The sequence below is a fragment of the Psammomys obesus genome, unplaced genomic scaffold (assembly GCF_907164565.1).
Source record: "Psammomys obesus unplaced genomic scaffold, mPsaObe1.curated_primary_1811, whole genome shotgun sequence".
NCBI classification, from domain to species: Eukaryota; Metazoa; Chordata; class Mammalia; order Rodentia; family Muridae; genus Psammomys; species Psammomys obesus.
The window spans coordinates 27,093,094-27,106,690 of NW_026596034.1; the positions used below are offsets into that span (position 1 = coordinate 27,093,094).

Sequence of the window (13,597 nt, forward strand, 5' to 3'; positions counted from 1 at the left end):
TTGCGTCTGGCAAAGAGTGTGCATATCTTTCATTCAGCTTCAACATGCACAAGGGCTGGCATATATGTGAGGCTGGGTCCCATTCAAAGGGGTAGCCTGGAGTAAAGCATATTGATAGCAACACTAGCTGCAGGGGGAGGAATGGAAGATTCTCTCTCCACAGCCAGTTCACTGCATTGAGAGTCACAAGTATGTACTTTTTTTTTTTTAATTTATTTAATTTTTATTTTATGTACATTAGTGTGAAGGTGTCAGATCCCTTGGAATTTGTGTTACAGACAGTTGTGAGCTGCCATGTGGGTGCTGGGAATTAAACCCAGGTCCTTTGGAAGAGCAGACACTGAGCCATCTCTCCAGCCCAAGTATGTACCTTTTTTACTTTGGTTTTCAAAACCTTACACTTTAGTATCAAGATGCAAATGGTTTTACAGACAGGGCATCCTTTGAGATGGCAGATAACACACTACAAATGGAGGACATTTTAAATTAAGCACAATGAAAGTTATGAAAATGTTCGTTTATTCATTTATACATCTAGAACAGGAAAGAATGTTAAATGAAACCCAGGGGGTGGAAGTAATACACAATGTTAATACACATTCAGAGAGGGCAGAAATGCTTAGTCACCCATGTGCCCAGTCAGCTAGCCTCTTTTTTTGCATGTTGTTTTCAAGATAGAATCTATGTAGCTCTGGCTGTCCTTTTTCCATAATGTAGGCCAGGCTGACCTTGAACTTGCAGAGATTCGTTTGCCTTTTCCTCCTGTAGTACTGGGATCAAAAGCATGAGCCACTATATTCAGCTTAGTCAGCCATCTTCTTAATTCCATCTTCTTCAACATATAGAATATTCTCAATACTACATGCTAACTCTATACAGGAACAGAAGTGAGCTGAGGGAAAATACCACTCATAAGCACAAATAAGTTATAGGGGTGTCTGATAAAGTCCAAGATTTGACCAAAGAGTTAAGTGTAAACTAGGAAACCCTTTTGTGAAATGAGCTGCATAACTTTCCACTCCTGTGTTCTGAGGAAGGAAAGACTGTGTGGGCTGATGGGAGCCTACAGTCCAAAATAAACTTTCCCTCTTTCTCATTCTTACTATCTACAGCTACCCAACATTCTGGAATGCAAGGCACTGGAACCAACCTATAGAAATGTGCTCTGACTCCAGTTCTTGTATCCAGAGAACATCCTGGCATGGATCTTTAGAAACAAGTGCTAAAAATATCTTCCCATTCTTGCAAACTCTGTATCTGACAAAGAGATAAACAAGGATGCCAAATATGTTTTCAAAGAACAAAATGTTAAGTGCATTCAAGTCTTCCAAGAAAAAGGTCTGGAGAGATTGCTTAGCCATTAAGAGCCCTGGCTGCTTTTTTAGAGGACCTGGGTTCAACTCCCAGCACCCACATGGCAGCTTACAACTGTAACTCCAGTTCGAGAGGATCTCGCACCCAATGTAAGCAAAACATCAATGAACACAAAAATTAAAATAAAAACCCCACAGACGTATAATTAACATACACATTAAACACACACTGAAGTAATGCACATATATACAGCAAAAAAAAAAATCATACAATAAAACACATGGGTTTCTAAATAATGTAGTTTAAAGATAGAAGGTTGTACAGGGTACACTCCTGAAGGAATAAAACTCAGTAAATAAGATAGATTAACTAGGCCTGGAGAGATACCTCAGAGTTTAAGAGCACTGGCTGTTCTTCCAAAGGTCCTGAGTTCAATTCCTGGCCAACCGCATGGTGGCTCCCAACCGTCTACAGTGAGATCTGGTGCCCTCTTCCGGTGTGCTAGCACACATGCAGACAGATGCTCTACAAATGATAATTATTTATTATTTATGATAGGTAGATTGACTAAAATAAAAACTTCTTCCAAGAAACATTTTTCATGCAAAATATTTGATTCTCTAAGGGATTTTCAGCATAGAGAAGTCAGGAGCCAATCAGAGAACACCTCTGATGATTTATGGAAAAAGAGAAGGCCAAACTGTAAAAATAGGGTTGGGGCTGTCATTCCGTGATCATGAGCTTGAGTAGCATGTGTGAGGACTAGGATCAATCTCTTGTACCAGCAAAAACATAAAACAAAAACCGCTCCAGCCTACTTGAATGCACCCAATACTGTAAGAAATTACAAAGAACAAATCTTACCATCGACAATGCCAAGAGCTTTTAGATTTAGCTTTTTTTATTTTTTTATTTTTTGAGACAGTGTTTCTTCCTGTAGCTCTGCAGACCAGGCTGGCCTGGAACTCACAGCGATCCACCTGCCTCTACGTCGTAAGTGCTGGGATCAAAGGTGTGCGCCGCCACTGCCTCAGTAGATTTAGAAATTTATAGTAGAGTCAGTAACAGTTACGTTACTGTGGGGAAGCACTTCACTGCATGGAACACAACATATCACACGCTGCCTTATTTCATTCATTCTTTCCTGCAGATAAGCAGCTTTCTTCACAGTTTTTATACCTGGAAATGGTAAGAGGCAGATGGATTGAAAAAAAAAATCTTTGTGTCCCTTCCAAATTGCATTAAAAAACTATCCCCAAATGACAGGTGTTTTTTTCACTTTTTGGCTAGGTATCATTAAATATCTAACCAAAATGTGAAGGAATTCATCTAGCAGAGCATTCCAAATGCCTTGAACTTTTATGTATCAGGAGACTAGGCGGACAGGAGAATAAGTGTAACAGTAAAGCAAGGCACTTGGGAAGTGGAGGCAGGCGAACTAGGAGCTCTAAGTCATCCCGTGCTGCACAGTGTGAATCCACCCTAGGCCACATGAGACACACACGCACACACAAATACAAAGAAGCTTAAATAAAACAAACTTAAAGGGGGGAGGGTGTCAGAGTGGAGCTGTCACTGTCCTTCGAGTTGGTTACAAACCATGCAAGCTGGGGAATGGGTGGCTTGCAGCTGCTGCCGCTAGGGGCAGAAGCCCTCCTCGTAGCCAGCGCACTCAACACAGCACCAGGTCTGCAAGAGCTGGCAAAAATGTTCAAGACTGACTGGTATGACAAGATAGGTTCGGCTCAGAGAATGGAAACTAGAAATCATGGTCCAAGATGCGCCATTTCTATTGTTATCGGTGGGAAGGATGTATCTGACCGTGTGCCAGGTGCAGGTAGAAGGTGCTGAGTGAGAAGCCGCACCTGAGTAAGGTCTGGTCCTCTAGAAATCGGAGCAGCGCGTCTACAGCGGTGTAAGGGCACGCAGCGAACACATGTATCTGAGCTAGTGATGAGTTCTGAGGAGGAAAGAAACTGGTAGTTGTGACTGAGAGCTGGAGGGGACGGAAGGCGTTTCTGAGGCCTGTGGGCAGAGACGAGCTGGAAAGGCGCAGGGAGTAAGGCGGGGAGTCAGGTCGGCCGACCGGGCCTCCGAGGTCCGGCCAGGCCCGCAGAACAAGCTCTGCGATGGGCTCTGCCAAGGCCTAGCCCAGGAAGGCCTCAGGCGACGCGCAGCGCCAGAGAACGGGGCGACCACCGGCCCGAGATGTGGCTCTGGGCCGCGGACCCGACGCAGCAGGACCCGGGCTCGGGCCCGGCGCAGACGAGGCTGTGGCCCGGCTCCGATGTCCGGGCTCTAGGCGGAAACGGAGCGCGGCGGAGGCCTGGGATCGAAGCCCGAGGCGGGCAGCTTCCCGCACGATGCCACCATCTTGGCGGAGGCGGAGGCGGAGGCGGAGGCGTCGCGGGAGGGGCGTGGTCTAGCGAGGCCCAAACAAGCCCACGTGCGGGCCGGACCGTCGGGGTGACGTCACGGCGCCGGCGCGCGCGCCCGCCTTACCCTTGCCGCGGGCCGTAAAGCGCGGAAGGTCGCGGGCCCCTGCGGTCCCGGAACTTCTCGCTCTGCGTCCCGCCTCCCTCCCGTGCCCCGTCCCCCTTTCCGGCCCGCGCAGACCCTCTTCGGCCGCTGCGCTGCGCTTCCCTTCGGCCGGGCGTGTGTGAGCGCGCTGTCCGCCAGCCGCGGGCCCCCGAGGTAGGAAGGCGGCCACGACCTGCCGGTCCGGGCGGCCTTTCCGTCCCGTGAACGTCTGCGCCCCCAACGCCCCTGTCCTCGGAGCTTTGGCCTCCGGCTCCCGGCTGCTGCTCCTGGTCTCCGAGGCGGTGCGGTGCGGTGCGGTTGGGTTGAGGCAGCCGAGCTGTGCGGGACGCGGGGACCCGCGCCGGCTGCCCCGGGCCTGCGCGCCGGCTCTCCCGAGGGCGGCCGGGCCTCGGGGCTGGCTCCGCTCTGGCGGCCACGCACCTGCTGTCGCGGCCAGCTGTGCTCCCGCGTCTCCGAGTTGTTTTCCCACCTGGCATCGTGCGGTTCGGCTGTGCCTTATCACCTCCTGTCAGAGACTACCTCAGGGCGGTGGGTTCCAGTGGGTGACTTGAGGGGACTGTTGTGTATGGTCCTGAGGTTCGAGTCCGCGGTCTCCAAGTCCACTCTGAGCATTTGTGCAGTCTTGATGTATAGGGATGGTGCTGTGGTCGAGGGTCCAGTGGTAAAGACATCCTTTAAGGGTCCGCTTTTTGGCGGCAGGGACTTGGATCATCTTCTTGAACTCTGTTGAGCATGCCGAACCTGCAGGATCGGAATGACTGTTCAGAGTCAGAGTCTGTTGCTTTTACTCTTGTCCCGGTGATCCCCGAGTTCCCTGTAGGGATGCGTCCGCCTCCATTCTGCAGTCGCTCTTTGTGACCTGTGGCTCACAAAGAGGAAGAATTACCGGAGGAAGAATTCAGGGGTTGTTAGAACTGGCACTGTTTTTGTCTTCTAAAGACAGGGTCTCGCGCTGTAGCCCAGGCACACCTGGAACGTGGAACATGCCTCCTGATTCCGCATCCGGTGTGGTGGGAGTTACAGGTGCGAGCACTACTCCCGGATAGAGCTGTCTTCACCTTGTTGTTGGGGTGAGATCTGAGCAGGATCAGTCTGGGTCTTAAGACTATTTAGACGTTACTCTTACTGCTGGAGATACACAGCTATTTTCACGAATTTCAAGAAAATACATACACAAAAAAAATTTAACCTTGCTGACGTTTCAATTTGAACGAGTTTGAGGTCTTCAGTGTCTATTTTCCTGGCTTTACCTCCTTTCCACCGCGGAACTTTGGTTTTGTTGCCAGACCTTCTGGAGTAGACTCATTCCTGGTGTACTTTTTTCTTCTTTTAAGCTACTTAAATACATACTTAACTACATGTATTTTCTGAGTGTTTTGCCTAGAAATATGTTTGTGCGCCACGTAAGTGCTTGACGTCCACGAACGTCAGAAGAGGGCATCGAATTAACTGGAAATGCAGTTAGAGACGAGTGTGCACCCCATGTGGTGCTGGGAATTGATTCCAGCAAGAGCCAGAGGTCCAGGGGATTTGGAGAGTAGATGTGTCTGTGTGAGATTTAGGATGTAACTGGATGGGAACGTCCTGAGAAGTGACTGGAGAAGAGAGGAGAAAGGGAGAAAGCCGGGTGACACTCTGGATTCTAGCGTGTGGAGCCACTGGGAACAGACACGGTGCGGGAAGCCTGGAGGGTGAAGGAGGTTTGTTTGCGTTTGGGTGTGCTGGGTTTTCCCTGTGGGATCAAGTGGGCATGGCCATTGTTTACTTGAGAAACAGATCTGAAGCTCAGGGTGCAGGCTTCTTGGGTCAGGCCATGGGTTGTGCTGATACTAAAAGAAAGGGGAAAAGATGGGAAGGCTCCGGGTAGAAGAAGACAGGCTCCCGCAAAGAGGTGTGAGCCAGGAGCTAAAGAAGTGAAACCAGGAACCTGTGTGCAAGTAGGAAGGCATGGTCTGTGGTCTTAAGGGTGTGGTGTGAGAGAGATCCTCTAAAACCAGTGAATTCAGTGTTTTTGGTGAGGGCAGTGTCCGTGCCACTGTGCGGTAGGGCCAGAGCCTATTTTTGTTGCAAAAGGATATTTTCTACTTATTAATTTATTGTCAAGCGATTGATAGGTTTTTGAAAGTTTCATTTATTTATTTGAGACAGGGTCTCACTACATAATTCTGGCTGTCCTGAACCTTGCTATGTAGACTAGGCTGCGCTGTGTGTGTGGGTTAAATGTGTGGTGCCACCATGTCCAGCAAGAATGTGTCATTTTATTTTTTATTTTTATATTAATCACAGGTGGTTTACTTTGTATCCCAGCCGTAGCCCCCTCCCTCATTTCTTCCCAATCCCACCCTCCCTCCCTTATCTCCTCCCTGCCCCTTTCCAAGTCCACTGCTAGAGGAGGAGGTCTTCCTCCCCTTCCATCTGACCCTAGTTTATCAGGTATCTCCAGGCCTGGCTGCCATGTCCTCCTCTATGGCCTAGCAAGACTGTTCCTCCCTCGGGGGTGGGGGGAAATAAAGGAGCCAGTCTTTGAGTTCATGTCAGAAATAATTCCTGTTCCCCTTACTAGGGAAACGTACTTGGTTACTGAGCTACCATGGGCTACATCCGAGCAGGGGTTTATTTTATTTTTTTTAAAAGATTTTATTTATTATGTATACAATGTTCTATCTGCATGTATACCTGCACGCCAGAAGAAGACACCAGATCTTATTATAGATGGTTGTGAGCCACCATGTGGGTGCTAGGAATTGAACTCAGAAACTCTGGAAGAACAGCCAGTGCTCTTAACTTCTGAGCTCTCTCTCCAACCCCGAATGTTTTATTTTTAATGTAGTGTTGGTATGAAACCCAGGGTCTCAAGTTTTGGGCAGTGGTTTGTTCTGGCTCTCAACAGAATTTATTCACCTTAGAATTTTTATTTTTTATTTATTTATTTTTGAGACAGGGTCTCTACATAGCCCTTACTGTCCTGGAATGTATGTAGACCAGGCTGGTCTCTAACAAAAGAGATTCAGAGATCTGCCTGCCTCTGCCTCTTGAGATTAAGGTGTGTGTTACCACTCTCATCCTCAAGAATAACTTTTTGTTTAAAAAAATTCAGTCAGGAGCGGGCATGGCAGTGTACTCCTGTAATCCCAGCGCTCTGGGAGGCAGAGGCAGGGGGAAGCTCTGTGAGTTCAAGGCTGGCCTGGTCTACAAAGTAAGTCCAGGATAGCCAGGGCTACACTGAGAAACCTTGTTTTGAAAAACAAAAAATCAGTTGGGGATTGGAGAGATGGATCTGGTAAAGAGCACTGGCTATTCTTCCAAAGGGCCTGAGTTCAATTCCCAGCTCCCACATGGCACCAACAACAGTCTGTAACAATCCAAGGGAATCTGGTGACCTTTTTTGGCTTCCTTGGGCATTGCATGCAATTGGTGCCCAGACAAATACGGAAGCAAAACACCCATATACACAAAAACAAACAAACAAACAAAAAAACCAAGCAAACAAAAACTCTTTGTGATAGAACTAGGGTGGTGGTGTATACCTGTAATCTTGCCACTTTGGGATGTGGACGAAGGAAAATCAGGAGTTCAAGGTTATACTTGGTTACATAGTCTAGAATATGTGCGATTTTGGCTCAAAAAGAGCAGGGACAAAAAACCTCAATGGCCATTGTATATTCATAAGATATGAGGAAACTGGAGCTTAGGGCTTGGATGGTAGAAGACATAAAAGTCTAGGAAATTACCGTGCATACTGGTATTGATGATTGTGATACTAGTTCCTTTCTGTATTTGAATTTTTGCAAACACTTAATTTTCCACAATATAAAAATGCTATGATAGAGAGCTTTTCTTTCTTTTATTAGATTTCCTAGGAGGGGCTTGAGCATATTACCATGCTGAGGAGAAGGGCAAATGGTAGGCAGTCATTGATTGCAGGGTGTGGAAGAGGCTAGTGGATTGGGCTGGGATGCAGAGAAGGCAGTATGCTTATGGTTTTCCATGTTGTGTCCTCGAGCTGGTACAGGATGCTAACCTGAATCACAAAGGAGCAGGGGTGTCTTAAGGTCTCTATTGCTGTGATGAAACACCATGACCAAAAGCAACCTGTGGAGGAAAAGGTTCATTTCATTTACAAATCTCCAGGTCCATGGTCCAGGGAAGTCAGGCAGGAACACATGGCAGGAACTGATGTGGAGGCCTTGGAGGAGTGCTACATATTGGTGTACTCCCGTGGCTTACTCAGCTTGCTCTTTGTTTTTTGATACAGTCTTTCTCTGTAGCTCTGGCTGTCTGCCAACTTGCTATGTAGACCAGGGTGGTCTTGAACTCAGAGTCCCACCCGCTTCTGCCTTCCAAGTGCTGGAGTTAAAGGTGTGAGACACTGTGCCCAGGGGTGGCACTATCCACAGTGGACCCTTCCATATCAACCATTAATCAAGAAAATATATCACAGGCTTGCCTGCAGATTAATCTGATAGGGGATTTTCTCAGTTGAGGTTTCTCCTTCCCAAATGACTTTGGTTTGTCAAGCTGACGTAAAACCAGCCAATCCAAGGGTCTTTCCAAGCACGACCAAGTAGTAATGGTTCATAATGGAGTAGGAAGGGCAGGCAGTAGAACAGGACTAGGATCTCCAGGGAGAGCTATGTTTCCTTTGGGACTGGAGGTGGAGAGAATGTTAGTAAGAGGGTGGGTATTCAACTTGAAACTGACCTAGAGGGCCCAGTGGAGAATTTTAGGGAGTCTGAGTTTATAGATAGAAATTTAAGGTATATGAAGATGAGACCTCAGAACTATCTACTCATGTAGAGAAGTTTCTATCTTTGTTGTTGTTTTGGATTGTTTTGAGATGTGGTTATATGTAGCCCAGACTGGTCTACAATTCAAAATCCTTGTGCTTTAGCCTCTCAAGGTACTGCGTTATAGTTGTGCATCACTATACCAGACTGAGACTAATGGGAAGCAGAAATGATAATTGGTCTTCACTTGCATGAGCTTTCTCTCTACATCCTATTTGCCAAGGTTACTTTCATTGGCTGCTCTTATAGAGGGCCCTCAGCACCCACATGGCAGCTCACAACCATTCATAACTCCAGTTCTAACGGATCTCACACCCTATTCTGACATTCTCAGGAACCATGCATGCGTGTGGTATACACATATACATCAGACAAAACAGTTTCTCTCTCCATACATATGTGTGTGTGGGTATATATATATATATATATATATACCCACACACACATATGTATACATGTATCTCTATGTTTATATATGTATATCTATATATATCTATTATTAAAATGTCTTAGATTCTCTATATATACATGTCTATATGTGTACATATATATGTGTGTATATATATTTGTAAGTTATATATATATATATATAACTTATTCCTAAATGGATTACAGGTGTTGAACTCAGGTTATAAAGCCCTTTGGCAGTGTCTTCACCCACTAAGCCATCTTACTGGCTGGTATTCTTTCTGTTCTGTCTCTGTCAGTTAGCTATTTTTAGAAAAGATCTCTAACCCTGGCTGGCCTGGAAAGTTTAGTGTAGCTGAGGATGACCTTGAACTTCTGGGATCCTCCTGTCTCCACCTCATCAAGCCCTAGGATTATAGGCCTGTGCTACTAGGCCTAGTTTAGACTTCTTTTTTGTTTGTTTGTTTTCAAAACAGGGTTTCTTTGTGTAACAGCCCTGGCTGTCTCTGAACTTACTTTGTAGACCAGGCTGGCCTCAAACTCATAGAGATCAGCCTATCTCTGCCTCTCAAGCACTGGGAATAAAGGTGTGTGCCATTATGCCCTGCCCTTGGTTTGGTTTCTTTATACTAGTTTTCTGTTTGCCTCTGTGTGTGCATGTATGTGTTGTTTCGTTTTTTGAGATAGGGTTTCTCAGTGTGTTTTGGCTGTCCTGGAACTTGATATGTAGACCAGGCTGACCTTGAACTCACAGAGATCCACCTGTCTCTACCTCTCAAATGATGTGAGAAAAGCCATGTGCCACCATGCCTGCTTTTTGTTTTTTGTTTTTTTAAGCAGAATCTGAAATTTAGGTCCTCAAATATATAAGGACTTAAAGTTTATTTATTACTTTTTAGTGCATTGTTATTTTGCATGCACACATATATGTGTGAAGATGCCAGTCCCCTGGAGCTGGAGTTACAGACAGTTGTGAGCTGCCATGTGGGTGCTGGGAATTGAACCCAGGTCTTCTGAAAGAACAGTCAGTGCTATTAACTGCTGAGCCATCTCTCCACCCCGGTGTTGTTCTTTGTTTAATCTTTTTCTCATTTAGTCTTAAGAACTGACTTAAATGGAATGAAATATGTTTGTTTGTTTGCTTTTTCTTTCTAGTTTGTATTCTTTGGGCCTTCTTAGCTGAGTGAAATCATATCTTTCAGGTGGTGATGCTTTTCCGGTTGCTATCGATAGTCCAAAGACAAAGAACTAGCCCAGGATGGCAGACCTGGTCATCAGCAAGAAGCAGCACGTCCACTGCCGAGGCACATTCTATTGCTCTGCCTGCCCAGGCCCAGGTGGTCATCTGTGGGGGTGGAATCATGGGTACATCTGTGGCTTATCACCTCTCCAAAATGGGGTGGCAGGATATTGTCCTTTTGGAACAGGGCAGGTAAGGATCAAATTGACTTGACTTGGGTTTTGGCTGCAGTGACAGTATAGGGCTTCTTCATTCCCCATCTTTTCCATAATGTCAGAGACCCAAGGTGAAATCCGCTCTGTGTTTAGCTATGCTCTAGCATTCATGTTTTCGGTATTTAAGAGAGGTAGCAAATTTCAACAGTGTTAAAAGGGCGTGTATTCACAACCCAGCTCATCTTACTCTCTGTTGTCATTCTCTTCAGAGCTGTGTCCTGTGCTTATGAGCTGAAAAAAGTGCCTACATTCTGCTCATTTTCTCTTATTAATTTTCATTTGATTCAGTACAGTTTTAGAGTTACAGGGCTTGAGAGACAGCCCAGCAGTTAAGAGCACTGGCTACTCTCCCAGAGGACCCAGGTTTGGTTCCCAGCACCCACATGGCAGATCATAGCCACCTATAACTGCAGATCCAGGGGATCTGATACCCTCTTCTGGCCTCTGAGCATGAAGCACACACATGTGGAATACAGATGTATATCTAGACAAAAAATTTTTTTTTTTCTTTTTACAAAAAAATTTAAAAACTTATTATATATGGGGTATGTATATATGTGGATAGTTCTTTCCTTCACCCTTGTTTTTGGGGGTGGAAAAAGATTTTTTTTTTTTAAGTGCGAGTGTACGTGCAGATGCCAGAGGCATCAAATAAGCTGGAGTTAACAGGTGGTTGTAAGGGCTGGAGAGATGGCTCGATGGTTAAGAACACTGCTCTTCCAGAGGATCCAGGTTCAATTCCCAGTACCCACATGGCAGCTCACAACTATTTGTAACTCCTGTTTCAAGGGATCTCACATCTTCATAGACAAACATGCAGTCAAAACACCAATATACATAGAATAAAAATAAATAAAGTATAAAAAACAAAAACAACAAAAACAGGTAGTTGTAAGCTACCAAATGAGTGCTAGGAACTAAATTCAGGTTCTTTGGAAGAACAGCAAGGTTACTTAACCACTGAGTTATCTCCCCAGTCCTTTGTGTTATCTATCTATCTATCTATCTATCTATCTATCTATCTATCTATCTATCTATTTTTTATGTGTATGGCTATTTTGTCTACATATATGTCTCTATATAGCACATACATGACTGGTGCCTGTGGAGGCCAGAAGAGGGTGTGTTGGAAAAACCTGGACCTGGAGTTACAGATGGCTCTGAGCCACTGTGTAGGTGTTGGGAATAAAATTCAGGTCCTCTGCAAGAGGAACACATACTCCTAACTGCTGAGACAGTGTCACTATGTTGTTTTGGCTGCCCTGGTGCTCAGAGAGATTTGCTTGCCTCTGCTTCTAGAGTGCTGGGATTAAGGGCATGTGGCACCATGCCTAGCTGGAGTTACAGACACTTGTCAGCCACAATAGTGAGCCACTGTGTGGGTGATGGGAATCAAACCTGTGTCTTTTATAGGAACAACCATTGCTCTTAATCTGCGGAGGCTTCTGTAGCCCTGGAACCTGGACATATATCCATAGGTACAACTGAGTCTTTCTAACAGTATCTTGCATCTATGCTGCAGGCTGGCTGCTGGCTCAACAAGGTTCTGCGCTGGCATCCTCAGCACTGCTAGGCATTCCAGCATTGAACAAAAGATGGCCGACTATTCAAACAAACTCTACCATCAGTTAGAGCAAGAAACGGGCATCCAAACAGGTAAGAAGGTAATCTGCTGTTTATTGGTCTTCCTGTCTCCAAACCCTTACTCAGTAGTTACTACATCTGGTAATTAAGACTTGTGTTTGGGGTTGGAGAGATGGCTCAGAGGTTAAGAGCACTGCCTGCTTTTTCAGAGGTCCTGAGTTCAATTTCCAGTAGCCACATGGCAGCTCACAACCATCTATATAATGTGATCTGGTGCTGTCTTTTGGCCTGCAGATATGGTGGTGCATGCCTTCAATCCCAGCACTCGGGAGGCAGAGGCAGGCAGATCTCTGAGTTCAAGGCCAGCCTGGTCTACAAAGCGAGTCCAGGACAGCCAAGGCTACGTAGAGAAACCCTGTCTCAAAAAAAAAAAAAAAAAAAAAAAAAAAAAAAAAAAAAAAAAAAAAAAGACTCGTGTTTGATATTTTTTGGGCAAGTCATGTAGCTTGTCTTCACCTTCTTTACCTATAGAATGAAGAGATTGCAATCACTAATCTCAGGGCATTTTCAGATTCTATAACTGTAATTTTTTTTTTGGTATGAGTGTATTAAACCCAAAGCCTACAGATCCTATCATTATTACATTATTATCATGATATGAAAGTTTTTCTAGGCCATTTTAAAAATACATTTCACTCATTTAAATACAGTTAATGACTTGCTTTCTAAGTATAATTAATGGCAGCACTTAGCTCCTAAACAAAGAGAAGGAGAAAGAACACATGTTCAGGTGCTTAGCAGTTAAATCATAGTTCAATTCATAAACTTTACCAATTAATATTATGAAGTGTAGAAATATATTATCTGGGGCACTGGAGAGATGGTTCAGTGGATTAGTGCACTGGCTGTTCTTCCAGGGGACTCAGTTCAATTCCCAGCACCCACATGGCAGCTCACAACTGTCTGTAACTCCAGGCTCAGGGGATCTGACCCCCTCACACAGACATGCATGCAAGCAAAACATCAATGCACATATAAATAATAAATAAATTGAAAAAATACATTGTCTGTATAGTCAGGGGAAAGAAGATGTAGAACTGTAAATTAAGTAGTACTAAAATAGTACTGGGTACTAGTGCGGATGCTAGCCAGGAGAATGTAAGGAGAATGTCTGAACTGTTTGAAGGACAGTTCAGTCCTAATAAACAGTGTGACAAAATGGGAAAAGGGCTGTTAGTTGGTACAAAATTGATAGATTATCCAGAGACTGAGTATATTTCAGTTTTCTGGGTAAATGAAATGAAATACTGTTGTTTTGTTGCTTCTTCTAGTCCCTGCCTGGGGTACATCACCACACTCCCCATAAGGTAACTGAACTTGGCCACCAAGGACTCTAAAACAAACTTAGTAAAAGTAGTTCCACAGTGTTGGCCTTTACTTTTGTTCTAATTGAATCAATCTTTCCTTCCTTCCTTCCTTCCTTCCTTCCTTCCTTCCTTCCTTCCTTC

At 45.1% G+C, this 13,597-nt stretch overlaps 1 protein-coding gene and 1 long non-coding RNA gene across 2 annotated transcripts in view; one reads left to right on the forward strand and one right to left on the reverse strand.

The window, feature by feature from the left end:
- Positions 1 to 517: 517 nt before the first annotated feature.
- Positions 518 to 3,707, reverse strand: LOC129687008 (uncharacterized). Its single transcript, XR_008721725.1, has 3 exons — positions 3,180 to 3,707; positions 2,179 to 2,493; positions 518 to 1,839 (listed from the first exon to the last, which is right to left on the reverse strand). It is a non-coding gene; the product is annotated as an uncharacterized LOC129687008 (long non-coding RNA).
- Positions 3,708 to 3,835: 128 nt separating this feature from the next.
- The window catches only part of Pdpr (pyruvate dehydrogenase phosphatase regulatory subunit), a 44,715-nt gene continuing 34,953 nt past the window's right edge, over positions 3,836 to 13,597 (forward strand). The window contains exons 1-3 of the mRNA XM_055620782.1: positions 3,836 to 4,008; positions 10,253 to 10,482; positions 12,028 to 12,161. Of these exons, the coding sequence (XP_055476757.1) occupies positions 10,259 to 10,482; positions 12,028 to 12,161 (358 nt within the window). The 5' untranslated portion in view covers positions 3,836 to 4,008; positions 10,253 to 10,258. The remainder of the gene's footprint in view (positions 4,009 to 10,252; positions 10,483 to 12,027; positions 12,162 to 13,597) is intronic.